At 41.8% G+C, this 17316-nt stretch overlaps 1 protein-coding gene across 1 annotated transcript; it reads right to left on the bottom strand.

Annotated features, from left to right (window-relative positions):
- Positions 1–5311: 5311 nt before the first annotated feature.
- On the bottom strand, positions 5312–15636 carry TMEM244 (transmembrane protein 244). Its single transcript, XM_028723403.2, has 5 exons — positions 15555–15636; positions 15106–15179; positions 7461–7586; positions 6446–6490; positions 5312–5470 (listed from the first exon to the last, which is right to left on the bottom strand). The coding sequence occupies exons 2-5, from the start codon at positions 15170–15172 to the stop codon at positions 5376–5378; spliced, it is 333 nt and encodes a 110-aa protein (XP_028579236.2). The 5' UTR covers positions 15173–15179; positions 15555–15636; the 3' UTR covers positions 5312–5375.
- Positions 15637–17316: the final 1680 nt, after the last annotated feature.

The following is a 17316-nucleotide window of genomic DNA, read 5'->3' as shown; positions in this document are numbered from 1 at the left end:
AATTGCTCATTCAAAATGGGAATTTCTGAAAGCAGACATTGATTCATTGGTATATTTTCTAGATACATCCCAGAAAAAAGCTGGACTTATGCCAGTTGGGTGGGGTATGTATTATTATTATTATTATTATTATTATTATTATTATTATTATTATTATTATATTTATGTCAGCACAAATAAGCTGATATTCAGAGTTTTGTGTTTTGATGTTTGACTGCAGTAATGCTCCACAACCATGGATTCTTTTCAGTCTGGTTTTCAACCCATGTTTAAGACTGAAATTGCCTCAGTTGCCCTAGTGCAGGGTTGCGGACCTGTAGACTATAATTTCAGTCATTCTTGATCATTGGCCATGCTGGCTGGAGTTGATGGGAAATGCAGTCCACCAACATCTGGAGGGCCATAGGTTACCCATCCATTGGATGACATATACCTGGAGATAAATAGGGGAATGTTGCTTTGGATCTCTTGCCTGCCTTCAGGACCATGATAGTATCTGACCTGGATTGTGCTGCTGGGATACTTCTTTCCCTAAACCTCAGGATGTGGTACTACACCTTTCAGAATGAATTTTAATATCTACGTGAAAGTGCTGAGAAGAGTTGAGTATAGTGTTATTATTGGTATGTTGGTGATACTCAATGAGTTGTCTCTGTTTTCCATCTAATCCTAGGGGAGCAGATGAAATTCTGAATAGCTGTCTTAAATCACTGATTGATTGACATATTTCTATACCAGCAAATCGTAAAATATCAAGTAGGTTTACATGGGTAAAACATAAAACATCATTTATATAATAGCTAAATTAGGCTGGTTTAGATTGTGGCAGTCGTGAAGAGGGAAAGGCCTAGATTTCATCTCTGCTTTTAGCAAAAAGAATGAGATAGTGGAAGATCAATCCACAGACTTCCAAATCATATCTAGTTTAGTCCTTGGTCTTCTTAAATGTGTCTCTGACTTCAAAGACAATATTTTCACAAAGAAAACTCTCTCTATTGAATAGCTCCTGGAGATGCAGACAGCTCCAGTTTTTGTTACATTATAGTGCAAAAATTACCAAAAACTTGGTGATTCAGAATTCTCTGTGATTCAGAATTCACTATGGATCAGATCCACATAAGATGCAACAGTGTGGGTTTGCTGGCTCTACATTCACACTATGCCCCTTTATGGTCCCCCAAAACATTCCCTGAAGGTCAAAGAACTCTCTGGAATGGGGTGGGATGAGGCACAATGGGCTGCAGCAGCATGGGATAATTGCCAGAATATGGTGTGACTACTTATGCAAGAAAGCTTGGAATCTAAGCCTATATGAGAGCCCAACCTGATGACCTCCAGATGTTTTCGACAAGTTCTAGCTAGGGCTGATGGGAGTTGTAGTCCAAAACATTTGTAGGGCACCAGGTTGGCAGAAGCTGCTTTATGTCCCTTTATGTAGTTTTTTTATTGTATCTATATGTAAGCTAAATTCTACAATTAGAATAAAGATTACAATCTAAATAACTGGTTACATCTGCTTATTTAGTGTTATTGATTCTGCTTCTATGATAGAGACTTGTTTCAAAGTACACAGCTGCAAGTTCGAGAAGAAGAAAACAAAGAAGGTATGGAGAATGGAGGCAGGTGAACTCTTGAACTAGACCAAGAAGTAATGGGACATGAAATTGTGGATGTGAGAGCATCTAAGGTCCCTAAGCTCAGTTGTTCCCTGCCCACAGAGATTTCATAAGGCAATGCCCACCTTGGTGCTTAGAAAGCCTGAATTTTCTGTGAGAAACCAAATCCATGTTTGTACCACATTCCTTACTTAACCAATGCAATGGCAGAAGCTTAAATATTAACTTTAAATAATGTACATATGTACATTTGAAAATAATAATAATATGAATTAGAACATTCTATTACATTTCATATTGCTGGCTTACTTTTTTCCTAGAGCTGAAAAGTGGTATATAAGCACATGCCAACATGAAAGAGAGATCTATCTTTTTATTGTTTTCTGCTTGGAATGCTGGCTAGTCAGAAATATATTTCCTAAAACAGTGGAAACCCTTAAATCCTTTGTAGTCTTCATATTTGAATACTCACTGAGCTCTAGTTTTTGGCTTGTTGATTGTATAAAACGTTATAAGACCAGACCATTTCAAAACTTGGGAGTTGGTAAAAGAGTCAGAATGATAATAAAAATTAAATAAATGTACCCTGTAGAGCAACATTACTGAAGCTGCTGCTTAAAATAAGAAAGACTCTGTTAAAAATAGATACCTGTTTCACTCATGGATTAACTTGAGTCATAATCCACTAAAGCTCTATGCCTAGGTACATTTTCAAACCATGCCCCAAATAGTTCACAACAAATGCAGTTACAGTACATACATTGCTGTACCATTTTATTTTCATCTGGTCATGCTCAGCATTAAGTTCTAATGCAAACAACCCAAGAACACATCCTACAAAAGGCATTGGCTATCCTTTATCATAGATCCAACATTTATTGACACTGAAGCTATGAATCACTGGGTTGTATTAAATGTATTACCCAGGAAAGTGCTCCGCGCAAGGATTTCTCCTTGTGCAAGTGAGCATTCTCCCCCTCTCCTCTCCTTCCAAAACCCCTAAATCTGTTTTGGTGTTCAGATTGGCAGAGGAACTCTTCTGGATTGTTCCATCACCCTCAAAAGCTTGGGGTGCTGGTGGCCTAGAAGTATGCTGGTGGCATACTCTTTGGAAGCCCCTAAATTGTGGAACTCACTCCCCACAGAGTTGTGATTAGTATCTTCACAGCTGTCAATGAATGCTGAAAACGCACCTGCTTACCCTGGCTTTTGACACCTGAGATGTATATATATCTAGGACCCACCTTATTTTCTTATTGTAAGTTATTTTAAACTGTTTTTAAGATTGTGTTTCAATTGTTGCAACTTGCCCTGGAACCTTAGGGTGAAGGGTAGGTAAAAAATTAAAATCATCATCACCACCACAATAATATTATGCTTGGATATATTTGACCCATTTGTTAGTATGAAGTCATTCAGCTGCTTCACATGCAAATAAGCCTGAGATGAGGAAGGACATTGGTATAATGTCTATTGATGTCACAAAGGCACTGACATCCATCTAAAGCAAGGAAAAGTGCAATTCCACTATGCAGTTCTGAAGGGCCATTTGGGAACTGTCTCCCGGATTAAAAGTTTCATTTTCATTAAGCAATTGCTTGTGTTTCCTTCCTTTCCTATAGTACAGTGTTTGAATTACCGGTTTGGGGGAGAACACCCTTCTGCTGGCTTCCTTATCTACTGCTTGTAGACAGCTAAGGAGAGCATGACTTATTTAGAATTGGAGGGATTCAGTAAATGGGGATAAGGGATTTCACAAAATTTCATAATTTGAGCACTGTGGTGTACCTCACTTGCCCATGCTGGGAAAATGCTTCAGAATAAGAAGGTGGATAGATAAAAAGCAGTGTGCATGTATATGTGTCAAATCTCACAGGCCCAATAAACAAATCAGGGTAATTATACAACATGTGCTATTTAATTCAAGGGACCACTTCACTGCAGACAAATGTGCCCTCAAAGTCACATACTGAAGACTAGGTTCATTGCTCTTTCTGCTTTCTGGGGGATGAGTTTTTACTAATTAAACCGGTGAACTCCACACCATCCTCTTACACTTTCAGTGATATATGGGTAAGACTTAATGCTGTCCTATAACTTTCTATTTGCATTAAGAATAGCTGTAATTTTGGACTTGGGTTCACTTCCACATTTTCTTGTGCATTAAACATACAAACATTATTATATTCCAATGGAAGCAGCTCTGTGGCTAAGACAAGTGGCTTTATAAAACTTGATCATCATATTCATAATAAAACCAAGACAATTTTTTATCCCAGTAGAAAATTTAGCATAGAAATTTTACCTTAATTTAACCAAATTTCAGAAATTTCTGACAAATCTTAAATTTCAGGAAGGCAATCCAACAAGGCTATGAAATTCTGGGTAGGAACAAAGACCCAGAATGGGTTTCTCAAAAACAAGTCATGCCAGATGAATCTCATTTCTTTTTTTGGATAGAGTTACAAGGTTGGTAGATCAGGGGAATGCAGTGGACTTAAGTGCATCTTGATCTCTGTAAGAGTTTTGACCAAGTCCCATGATATTCTTGCAGAGAAGTTGGTAAAATGTGGGCTGGACGTGGTAACTATTAGGTGGATTTGTAGCTGGTTGACTGACCAAACCCAAAGAATGCTCACTAATGGTTCCTCATCACCCAGGAAAAAAGTGACAAGTGGGGTACCACATGGTTCTGTCCCAGGTCTGTTGTTGTTCAATATCTTTATAAGTGACTTGGATGAAGGAATGCCACAGAAGATAGAGTTGGGATTCAAGATTACCTTAACAGATTGGAGAACTGGGCCCAAACAAAATTAATTTCAATAGGGACAAATGTAAGGTTCTGTACTTAGGCAGGAATATAAGATGGCTTGCCAGTAGTACATGCAAAAAGCATATAGGGGTCTTAATAGACCACATGCTGAACATGAGTCCACAGTGTGATACAGCAACAACAAAAAGCTAGTGCTATTCTAGGCTGCATCAAGAGAAGTATAGTGTCTAGCTCAAGGTAAGTAATTTTTGTTGTTGTTGTTTAGTCGTTTAGTCGTGTCCGACTCTTCGTGACCCCATGGACCAGAGCACGCCAGGCACCTCTGTCCTCCACTTCCTCCCGCAGTTTGGTCAAACTCATGCTGGTAACCTTGAAAACACTATCCAACCATCTTGTCCTCTGTCGCCCCCTTCTCATTGTGCCCTCCATCTTTCCCAGCATCAGTGTCTTCTCCAGGGAGTCTTCTCTTCTCATGAGGTGGCCAAAGTAAGTAATAGTACTGCCCTATTCTGGGCACCACAATTTAAGAAGGACACTGTATTGACAATCTGGAACATGTGCAGATGAGGGTGACCAAGATAATGAAGGGTCTGGTAACCAAGCCTTATGAGGAATGGTTGAGAGAGTTGGGTACATTTGGCCTGAATAAAAGGAGACTGAGAGGAGATATGATAACCACCTTCAAAAATCCAAAGGGCTGTCACATGGAAGATGAATCAAGCTTGTTTTCTTCTCTTCTGGAGGGCAGAACCCGAACCAATGGATTCAAGTTACAACAAAGGAGAATCTGACTAAACATCGGAAAGAGCTTTCTGGTGATAAGAGCAGTTTTATTGACTAAAAATAGTTATTCCTATACAAAACAAGCAAACACCTGGGTTATGACAGTGTATAGAATTCTGATCTACTTAAAACTGCATGCTAGCATTGGCCCACACATCCATGTGCATTTTCAAAAAGCAACGTAGGCACTGAAAAAATGCATTTCAGAAATTATCTAGAACTGGATAAATAAAGTTGTCTTTGAACAGGTAGTAAGCCAAACTTTGTCCAACACAAACCATCAAAATTAGGCCTGAACCTGTAAATAATACAAGAATATGTTAGATTAGTATTAGGAGCGGCTAGCAAGAATTTTAAAATACCTGTTTTGCAATGGAAAGCAGCAATGCTTTGAGATGCATATATTTGGTTGGGCTATGTTTCAGGGGGGTTTATTTTACAGAGCAGACAAGTAAGGAGGGGGATTATGATAGAGGGGTACAGAATTATGCAGTGTGGATAAAGTGACCAGGGAAAATGTTTTCTCCCTCTTTCTCAATACTAGAACTTAGGGCAATCCAAAGAAGCTGAATGTTGGAAGGAAGTACTTTTTCACATAGTGATGACCACCGGTTTAGATGGCTTTCAAAGAAGATTGGACAAATTCATGAAGAATAAGGCTGTCTGTGGCTACCAGCCGCATTAACAATGTTCTGCCTCCACTGCTAGAGGCAGTATGTCTCTGAATACTGGCTGCTGGCTCTCACAGGTGGGGAGAATGCTCAGGTTTTGCTTCAGGGGTTCCCATAAGCATCTGGTTAGTCACTGTGAGGACAGAGTGCTGAGCTAGATGGGCTTTTGGCCTGATCTGACAGGGTCTTTTTTATTTCCTATGCTTTATAAAGGTAAAAGGTAAAGGGACCCCTGACCATTAGGTCCAGTTATGGCCGACTCTGGGGTTGCGGCACTCATCTCGCTTTACTGGCCGAGGGAGCCAGCGTACAGCTTCCGGGTCATGTGGCCAGCATTACTAAGCCGCTTCTGGAAAACCAGAGCAGCACACGGAAACGCCGTTTACCTTCCCGCCAGAGTGGTACCTATTTATCTACTTGCACTTTGACGTGCTTTCAAACTGCTAGGTTGGCAGGAGCAGGGAACGAGCAACAGGAGCTCACCCCGTCGCGGGGATTCAAACCGCCGACCTTCTGATCAGCAAGTCCTTGGTTCTGTTGTTTAACCCACAGTTATAGCTGTGCTATTTTGGATAATTAAATCATAACCATTTAACTCATACCTAAAGCTGCCCACCAGTGCAATGTCAGCGGGAATTCAGACATAACTGCAAAACGAAAAGTTACATTTTAGGATTAATGTCAACATGACAAAAATCACAATATTATATCAAACAACACCGTAAAACCTCAGTCACTCACACCCCAGTGCTAGAAACTGAGATATGAAAGCCAGGAGCTAAATGGCACCTTAAGCCTAGGTTATGCGCACTACAACGGAATGTCTAGGTGTGCTTTTTTATAACAAGAATACAAAGCTGAAAATGAATGAACTGCAGCTAAAATATTATGTTCATTTTTCACATGGGGAAGCTGAAAAGGGTCCTCCTTTCCTTCCACTCTGAAGTTTTAATCTGAAATCTTAGGCGCAATACTGCACCCAGAGCTCAGAAACTGCTCGTGCTAGTGAAATCCCATCGCAAAATGCACCTAGAACAATGGGAGTTTTGAACACTGCCACACCCCACTAGACATATGTAACATCAGCTGTGCAGCAGGTAAAGGCACAAAGGAACAATCAGGAGGTTAAAATGGGCTCCTGGTAGTTCATTTACAAGTGTGGCTCACTGCCCAGCAGTGCAAAATCAGCAGGAATTGGCTTGTTCACACTAGGAAGTTCCCATCAGGAATTTCCAAATGTAGCAGAGGGGTCTCATCATCAGAGTTGATCAGTTTATCAATGCTGTCAGTGTGAGCCCGTCAGAAGTCAATTTGCAGCGCTGTCTTGGATTCAAACTACATCTGAAAACAGAATTTTGCCTCTACAGATAGCGCCAGGCTCAGGGTTGTTTGCAGTGAGCATCCCCAGAACAATCCTGCGAAGAAGACTAAGCAGGGAGAACCTAATGGCTGACCGAGTGAAACTTCGGCAAGAGCTCAAGACACAGAAGCAAGGGCAATAATCCAAGTAGTGCTAGTAAAGCCAAAAGCATTGCTTTAAAAAAACTGTGTTAGTTGTTGTTTTAAATCAACAATACTTCTTTTTCTGTGGATTTATTAACTAAACAGCATACGTACCAGCCGCAGTTATGGTGATGTGAATGACTGTAACAGTCACTGCATAATCCCAAACCCATTCTTCTACAACCAAGACAAAGAGCAGTCCAGAGACGAGATAGGTTATTTCCAGTGACACTAGAAGAACTAAACAAACAGAAAATGAGTTACAGTAGTGGATGGGAAGTTGTATCCTATGGCTGCTGCTAGTCCCAAGACTGCTAAATTATCCACTGCTTGGCAGTTGTATTTATCCTCAGCTCCAGGCTCAGTTTGCTAAGCATTCTTTGCAATTAAGGAGGCATACAGAGTTGCTATGGGAGACACGTATCTCTTTCATTCAGGGCCAGCTCTATCATTAGGGAGAAGCAAGCAGACGTTCCAGGCAGTAGACAGCAGAAGGCAGGGAAATGGAACTGCATTTACCCTGTGGCCCCCTAAGCCAGGCTGCTGTCCTTGGTGGAAGATGCTGTTCCAGAACCAGTATTGAAGTAACATCTGGCTACCTGTCTTGACTTTTGTACATGGTCTAGGGGGAGATGCCATCTTGTCCTTTGCCTCAGGTAGAAAAATAGTCTTGCATTAGCCCTGCTTTAATTTATGTGTATGCTTTGACTGGGGAGTCTGAATTCTAGCCACATGCTAGCACAATGAAATAATTCCCATGTGCTGCCTGTATCGATCTGGAAGTGGAAATCCATAGCAACATTTTTAAAGGGATTTTGGATTTCCTCTGGTGATCCTCTTAACACCTTACACACCATGCCACATGTCTGCAAGACTGCCTTTTCAGCCCCACCATCTAAGATAATAGCAAAGTAAATACTACCAGGAGGTCACCTTTACTTTCAATCCAAAAGTTTGGAAGATGATGCTTTTCAAGGAAGGAGGCATGGTACAAAACAAAACAATCCTGAGGCAGCAGGACATCTTGAATTGCCTATGGATGCTGTACCCATCAAAGGGAGCAGAAAGATACACTACACACCACATGACTTCTCAATAACTTAGGATGGCTGACAGTTTGCATATGAACAAATTTTTGCAGACAGATTTCATTGTAACATTTTAAACACCATGAATATATTTTTAAAGTCCTTATTGTTCTGAATGTGGGAGATTTTCATAATTGCCGCTGTAATTTCCCCCGCAAAAGTATTTACTGTAGTCTCCTGCCTGCCATGAACAAGATCCCATTATGCACTAAATTAAAGTAGTTTATGGGTACTTATTGTTGCTTAGACCAGCAGTAACCTCATGAAGGAAATGAACTTAAAAATTTACACAGTTAAATGTTGCCTTGAGCAGTTGGTTCTCTATCAAGACCGAAAGACAATCCACCTTATCCTTCAAGGAGCTGATCCTTCATCAGCCAAAATTAATAGTAAACATCCACTGACTTTAACAAAGACAAAAAGGTTTTTGAGTGATTAGAGAAGATCCATAGTCTTTTTATATCCATTCTCTTACTCTCTGCCATAACTGCAATAAGATCTATGAAAAGGTAAGCAATAATACTTTCCTGATATTAATTCAGAAGTGTCCCTCTAATTTATTACTCAGACCTTCAGCAGCTGCTGTGGTCATTACTGTAATTAATCTACTGCTCTCCCGGAGATAACCCTGGACTTAACTGGCTTTCTTTATCCACACCAGCATTCAGGAAACCCTAGACCAAGAGATGGGAAGGAATCGAGGGCTCAGTGCTTAGTTTCACAATCCAGTCATTTCACCTCTCTTTCCTCCTCCTCCTTTAGTCTCTAGGATTTGGGGGAAGAAGGAGAAGCAAGGAAACCTGCCATCCCACCATCCCATCCAACTAATTTTACTGAAGCTGGCTCACACGATTTGCATGAAGGATGAGACAACGCATGGTCAGAAGAAAGAGCGCTTCTACAGTGGAACAGACTACCTCAAAAAGTGGTGGGCTGTCTGTCATCGGAGGTTTATAAGCAGAGGTTGAATGGCTGTATGTCAGGGATTCTTTAGTTGTGATTCCTGCATTGCAGGGAGTTGGGACCCTTGGGGTCTCTTCTAATGCTACAATTCTAGGATTAAGACAGGTAAGGCCACCAACTTGCTGAAGCTAAAGCACGTCAGGGTCTGGTCAGCATGTGGATAGGGAGCTTCTAGGGTTCCATGAGGAAAGAAAGGAGGGATATAAATGTAAGACAATAAGTAGGGAGTGTCAAAGTCTCAAAAGTGGACTTGTGGTTCTGCTTCTGTGAATGGGAAAAGCCCTAGCTTCCAAGCCAGTAACATTTGCAGGCAATACCAGATGGCCCCACTCGAACTCCCTCCAGCTGAGTCGCTGCTATATGCTAAGATGGAGACAGGGAGGCTGGCGTGGCACAAATCCAATCCAGTGCTCCAGTGGAAACAATCCAGTTCATTCACCTCACTGTCCTCTCGCCCTTCCTCTTCTCTCTGCCGTGGCAAGCTGTAACACAGTGTTTCCCAACCGGTGTTCCGCGGCACACTAGTGTGCCGCGAGACGTTGCCTGGTGTGCCGCGAGATGTTGCCTGGAGGGAGGCAGGCGAGTCGGGCGGCGAGAGGCGGGGCGGCGGCGGCGAGGAGAGGCCGTCCAGCGCGGGGCTCTCGCCGTCTGCCTGCCTGGCTGCCTGCGTGGCGTCACGGGGCTGTAACGTGCCCCACATAGGCACATGCGGGGCGGCGAGCGAGCGAGCTCCCACATCCCACATCCCATCGCCGCTCGCTTCGGCCGGCCTACTGGGCTGTCGCAGGCGGAAGGCCTGCGCATGCGCGAGGTTTTCGCGCCTTCGGGATTCCCTTCACGCCTTCCTCCTCCCGGGTCCTTGAGAGCGCGAGACCGGCGTTGAGCCTGGTAGGTATTGCGCTTGCCAAGGCAGTCATTTGGGAAATGAAAACTTGCAAAGCAAGCAACCAGTTCAATCTGAAGTACGTGTATGCTTAATATCCTGTATCTGAAACCTGTTCTGCCCCCTCCCCCACACTTGGTGCCATTTTCATCTACACATGCAGCAGAGTAAGTTGACCCAGAATAGTACCAATTCAGATGGCAGATGGGAGAATGACAGTGCTGAATGCTTTCCCATGTAGAACAGTCCCTGCAAATAAAAACCTAGCATATTTGGAAGAGGGATGCTAGCCTAACCATTACCTTCTATGCTGTTACTATTTTTTTTATTTTTTTTTTACATAAGTAAAAAGTGACCTTTCCCCATCTGGCATGGTGGTGTGCCTCGAGATTTTTTTCATGAAACAAGTGTGCCTTTGCCCAAAAAAGGTTGGGAAACACTGCTGTAACAACTCAACTGGATAGAGGTCAGATAAGCAGTGCAGCCCCACCACGCCATTCGCTACTTTCTGCAGCGTACCAGCTCCCCTTTGTGTAATATATGTTGAATCAAGGACAGACTAGGCAGTATGAGGAATTCATGACTGCTGCTAGTAAACAAAGCCCTGACTGCCATCATGCACAAAGTCCCTCACTCCTTAGCTCAATTTCATTGGCTACCATGTGGTGATGGTGGGGACCAGGACTCTGAGTTCAATGACGGCACGTGTTTACACCAGGTGTTACAAGGGACACACAATGTCTTTTACCTTGAGGTAAAAATAAACCCATTTAAATCGAGCCATTTCCTCAAAAACCTTAAACTTTTTTTTACTTTTTTAAAAAAAAATTAGGATATACTCATAAAAATCTTGAATGGCTTAAAATCATAAAAGTTTTTTTTTTAAAGCACTTTCTATTATATGCTTCTGCTCTGAGACATAGATAAAATTATATTATCTGGTTTTGGCTACACAACTATGAAAGGTAAAAAAAAAACCTGCTCTTAAAAAACAAGTTTATATCAAAGTGGAATTTGTCTATAATAATCACAATTTTCCTGAGTTGCACGTGGTCAACCCTATTTGCATTATGACTAGATTGGCAATCCCAAAATGATTAGCTGCTGTATTCAGGAATCCACAACAACTTGGTGAAGTTGCTTTAAAACTTGGCACAAATGCTAGAAAGTGGTGCTGTTGGTTATTGGGAAAGTGTGGCATGGGCGCAGTATTGTAAAAGACCTGTGGGCTGGAGAGAGGATCTATAGACTAGAATGCTATAATAATCTAGAGAATACAAGTGGGTAAGCAGAGTTCAAGAGTGATGGAATGGTCATATTAGTGCAGTATGTGAGCAACTAGCACACAGAGGTAAATGAAGAGAATGAAGCTGCACATTTGTGAGTTCTGTATTAACACAGATGCGGGTAGAAGCTGACAAAAGACCTTAGGGCCACTGTTGATGCTGCACTGGTTAATTTTGCCATGAAGCACTAATTGGGGAGCTGACACGCCAATTAAGAGGGCTACGACTACTTTAACATTTATCTCTGTTCTGTGATCTGCCAAGACAGATGACTTGAGTACTAAAGCACAACATATGTAGATGAAAGCTCAGTTACTCCCCCATTAACTGCTGGCTTCATCATCTTCATAATGGGGTCCTGCTCCAATCCCTTGGCATCTTTTCTGTCTAGACACATTTCCCTCAGTGGAACACCCATTTGAAATGAGGCCCTGAGGGACCAAGTAGGGCGCAGTGTTTGCCCCAGTGACTCCATCTGAGGATAACCACCTCAGAGAGAGGAGAAAGAGGGAGGGTGCGCTGAATTCCAAAGCCTCCTAGTACAGGAAAAAAACAATCTAACTGGTTCCAAGATGCCTCAGAATATTTAAAAGGTACAGGGCTATGACTTTTGGTTGGGAGGTAGAAAACCTAATTTAGGATGGACCACAAAAACCACTTCCCCCACATTTTGAGGTGAGACCCATAAGAAGAGTGGTCTTGGGACTGCTCAATAGCTGTCGATCTGTCAGGTCTAAAAGAGCCAGAAATCTACAGCTCTCTGTGTTGCAGCCCTGTTTGGTGAGTTACAAGGGCTTTAGCAGGGTGGTGAAGTCTTTCTACCTGGCTCTTGGGACACTCTCCAGGCCAGCTACACACTCTCTTTCTAGGCTAAACCTCTCACGACTTGTGCTTCATATCCTCTTTGGGGTTTTTTGCCTGGCTGGAATGTGTCCTTGTTACAATTATTCTTGCCTGCCTGGATAGAGAGGGGTGTGAGAATGTGTTTAGAAACTAGCCCACTGTACAAACTTAAAATGTGCAGTTTTTTTCTGGCCTAACCAGAGGACTGCCCAAAAGGCAATGTGACCTTTAGACTGAGAAAGGTTGCCACACGTAGCCCAGACCCTCCAAGTGTCCTTATTTTCCAGGGATGTCCCTAATTTAGAGAAGCCATCCCGGTTTCTGATTTGATCCCACTTTTCCTTAGCATGTCCCTATTTTCATTGGAGAAATGTTGGAGAGTAGGGAGTTATCCAACCTACGAGCTATCTGAAGGCAATCCTGTATAGGGAAGTTTTTAAAAAATGCTTAATGTTTTCTTTTGTGTTTACATATGTTGGAAGCTGGCCAGAGTGGCAACCCAATAAGATGTGTGGGATATAAATATTAAAATTATCATTATGGAACGGGGCATCCCTATTTTCATCAGAGAAATGCTGGGGGGGTATGGTAGCCTACAGATGTTGCAGTCTTCCCTAGACACTACAAGCTGTGGTGCTCTTACGCTCCAGAGTAACTCTGCCAGCCAGGAGGGCCATTGGCACCTCCTGACATGCAGGGATTGCAAAGGCTTCAGAATCAGATTGACAAAGTGTTGATTCTATTATCCAGCTACCAGCTTGTGATCTCCTGGGCTTGGACTCCTGGTTTTCAACTTTCCTCCAGTGCTATTTTCAGTTCCTTTTACCCAAGCCTATAAAAAAATGGTCTCAACAAGTGTTTGGAGGCAGGAGGGCCTCAGAAAAAGATGCTTGCCCAAAGCCATCATGCAAATTCATATTTAAATCTCTGTTACTGCTTGCCGGGGGCAGGGAGGACCCAGTGTATGCTAGAACATCATATCAATAAGACTGAGATGAGATTTGTATGCAATAAGTCACTTATTACAATTACACATGGCTTTGCTGCCAGCCCCCACCCCAAGTAACTAAATCACCTCCCTGAATGTTATTTTAATCTAAAAGCAAATCAGTAGCATATCTCCTCACATTTTCTGTTTCCATAAGTGTTTGAGATGTTTCTCAAAACAATTTACATTTTAAAAGGTTTCATTCATAGCGATTTAGCTTTCGTTTAAGGGGAAAAGACCATAAAATAACTAAAATGTATGTATTTAATGTAAATCACTCTCTTTTAGCCCAGAAGGGGAGCCATAATAGCTTTATAAAGAATCACAGCCAAGACGATTCACAGCTTATACAGCAACAGGAATCCACAACCAATCCTAGCTATTTGATTAGTATATCTGAACGATACATGTGCTTTCATATACCTGCTTTTCACATTCACGCTTAACATTTCATGCTTAACAAGTTCAGGTGTGAGGAACTTGTGGCCTTCCATATGTTGCTGCACTTCAACTCCCATCATGCCTGGCATTCGGCCATACTGGTTGGGGCTGACAGGACTTGGAGCCCAGAAACATCTGGAGGACTGCTGGTTCCCCATCCCTGGTGTGCATGAATGAAATCTTGGGTGTATGCCTTCAGAAATGGGAACCTCCAGACCCACAATGTTCAGAACCCTATTTCCTTTATTCATCCTTTTGTGGGCCTGAACCCCTCGCTTTGGGATATGTTCTTTTGTTTTGCATGACAGGAATATTTCCATATAAACTAGGAATGCTGAGTAATTGTGAGATGTGTTAACAATATTATCAGGGCTAGCTCTGGGTGGGCATCTCAAGTAACGTCTCAAATGTGAATGCCCCCAACTGAAAAGTCATACATACAGACCTCTGGAATCACATTGCTGGAGAAGGCATCGCAGGTCATCAAGAAATCTCCAGCTAAGGAATCCCCAACATGTGGCTTTGCAGCCTCTGCTTGAAGACCTCTCCATTCTCCACCTCAGTAACTGGTTCCACTGTCAAACTGCTATGTACTTTAGTACTTCACTAAACTTTTTTTTAATGATTTCAACTGTTTTTAGTTGTTTTAATGTTTTATTGTTGCTGCGTCTGCCACCCAGGGCTCCTTCAGGAGGGTGGGATATAAACTGAATAAATAAATAAATATCATTGACTTGAAATTAGTAATGCCATACAATATAAAATTATGAAACCATGAAGCAGATATGGGGAAACCTCGGGTTCAGGAGCCAAATGCAGGCCTGATGGTCTTACTGCGTGGCCCTCACAATTTCCCCCAGACTACACAATCCCAAGCCAAACCTCTCACGAGCCCTGCTTTACACCTTCCTTGAGTATTTTTGCCAGGCTGAAATGTGCCCTTGAGCGCTCATAATGTCTCTTCCTTGCGTGTGTGGAGGATAGAGGGCTGTGTGTACAAACTACTCTATTGTACAGAGGTAAAATTCACATTTGTTTCTTTCCTCACTTTTGCCTACGGCCCACAGAAGGATTCCCTGAAGGGAATTTGGCCCTCAGTCAGGCTGAAAAGGTTTCCCTAACCCTGCTAACCCTGCTATAAGATGATACGATCTGTATAATACTTAAACTTCATTAAAAAAAATCAAGTGTTTGAAGTATTTCAGTAGAGAAACCATCTAAGAATAAGACCATCTTAAGAATAAGGACTTCAAGGAAGAACATTTACCTAAATAATATGAGTGAATCCATGATGGGTTGGTCTTGAAGTCAAATGGTGCCAGTCCATCCAACATCTGCAGCCTGTGAAGAGTTGGACAATTTTAAAGTTTATCCCAGTACAAGAAGCTTATGATACAGTACTAAATCAGGCAAATTATTGTGCATGTGTGCTGATTTCCTAAATTCTTTTAATGTCTTGCTAAAGCAATTTTAGCTAATTGTTCTACTTTTCACAGAAGATGTTTTAAAAGCCATTATGTATTTTAGAGTGAATTCAAGAATCCACTCTGTATGCTTATATGGACACATTTAGCTACCATACTATGTTTTATTATGCTAAAGAATTCCACCCAAAGTATCTGAGGCCATGTTTGAGCAAAATGTTGTCAGCATTGCACTACATCTGTAGTCACATAGTCATTCATTCATTCATGATTATTGCCAAAGTTTTCCTACCTGAATGCTGTGAAACAAAAGCATAGGACCACATAATACACAGAGTAGAATATGATCACACATAGTAGGAGATTGAGCAAAACAACCTGTAAAGGAAAAATGACATGAAGCTCACTTTCAAGTTACCCAGAAAACAATAACTCAGCAGTAAGACATCTTACCCTAAACTATTATTATTATTATTATTATTATTACTTTAGTACCTTTATGTCCCTCTTTTTTTCCTATAATGCAACTCAAGGCCATCTGCATAGGATTTCCAAGCAACCTCATATCCAAGCCCTGACCAGACCTAAACCTGCTTAGCTCTCAGATCATTCCCTAGATTCTATGATCTTGCAAGCAACACTATGAGGTAAATCCCCATTAGTGCCATTTTCCGTAAGGGTATTGAGGCTGTGAGAAACTGTGCAATTACAGACGTCAGTTTACTAAATGCCAGTTTACTACAATAAACTATTGGTAAGCTTGTCCATTTTGAACATTTGAATATTACCTTCTCCTGCTTGCCTGGATTTCTGATGAAGCAAAAACATGTGCTGGATTTTCATCCCTGTTTGCTAGGGCAACAAAAGCTGATGGGAAACCCCATGCACAGCTTATTAAGCTACCACTTTGTAGGACCCAATGACTCATTCTTGTGTTCATGGCTATATAGGGTCTTGAGCGAAGGCCCAAATCCCACAACAACAATTTGTTCTCCATCCACCTCATCTCATGTTTGCAAACTTCATGCAGCAGACCAAATAAAACTCTAGTTGTCACCATACTAGAAACGTTACACTTACTTGGAGAGAATCCTGTAAATGATAATAAAATGTATGTGAAATATTTAAAGAATGAACTCTCTATAACAGGATGCCAAAAGGCTATTTTAGCTTAAGGTTACCAGTCGTCCCTGTTTCCTGGGGACAGTCCCCGGATTTACAAATCAGTCCCCTGACAAAATGCATCTATTTAGTAGGAAGTTGAAAAGTGTCCCCGGATTCATTGAAAAAAAAATCTGGTAACCTTATTTTACCTGGTGGCCAAATGCTCTGGTCCTGATCCAAGACATCACTTAATCACAGGGTGATTAGTAAGCCTATACAGTGGTACCTCGGGTTACATGTGCTTCAGGTTACATACGCTTCAGGTTACAGACTCCGCTAACCCAGAAATAGTGCTTCAGGTTAAGAACTTTGCTTCAGGATAAGAACAGAAATCGTGCTCCGGCGGCGCGGTGGCAGCAGGACGCCCCCATTAGCTAAAGTGGTGCTTCAGGTTAAGAACAGTTTCAGGTTAAGAACGGACCTCTGGAACGAATTAAGTACTTAACCCGAGGTACCACTGTATGTCAGGCATAGGCAAACTCGACCCTCCAGATGTTTTATGACTACAGTTCCTATCATCCCTGACCACTGGTCCTGTTAGCTAGGGATCATGGGAGTTGTAGGCCAAAAACATCTGGAGCGCCAAGTTTGCCTATGCCTGCTATATGTCTTGGTATTCTACCTACCTCCCATCCCTGCTGCCATATCTGGTGCATTTCAAAAACTTTGTTCTGTTTAGAAATAATAATAAAATAATCCAGCATGCTTCAGTGATTTGTTAGTCACAATTTGGTTTGAAGCCAGTGCTTTTCTTCTGGGGGTGGGGACACATACCCCTAAACATTTTGCAAATCTAAGTTGGGCCTCATTGAGGGGCAGTATTTCAATATAAGTAGGAAAATGAGAATACCCCAAACATTTTTTTTCTTAGAAAAGCACTGTTTGAAGCT

This window comes from Podarcis muralis, chromosome 3 (assembly GCF_964188315.1).
Source record: "Podarcis muralis chromosome 3, rPodMur119.hap1.1, whole genome shotgun sequence".
Taxonomy (NCBI): Eukaryota; Metazoa; Chordata; class Lepidosauria; order Squamata; family Lacertidae; genus Podarcis; species Podarcis muralis.
This window is presented reverse-complemented; position numbering and strand designations above follow the sequence as displayed.

Bases quoted from the DNA above. Each gene is read 5' to 3' on its own strand.
- TMEM244 (XM_028723403.2), bottom strand. From the start codon at position 15,172: ATGTTGGATGGACTGGCACCATTTGACTTCAAGACCAACCCATCATGG. The intron at 7,587-15,105 runs GTAAATGTTCTT...CTGTTTGTTTAG, and splicing joins GATTCACTCATATTATTTAG to TTCTTCTAGTGTCACTGGAA. The intron at 5,471-6,445 runs GTATGAGTTAAA...TATTATTTACAG, and splicing joins GCACTGGTGGGCAGCTTTAG to GTTCAGGCCTAATTTTGATG.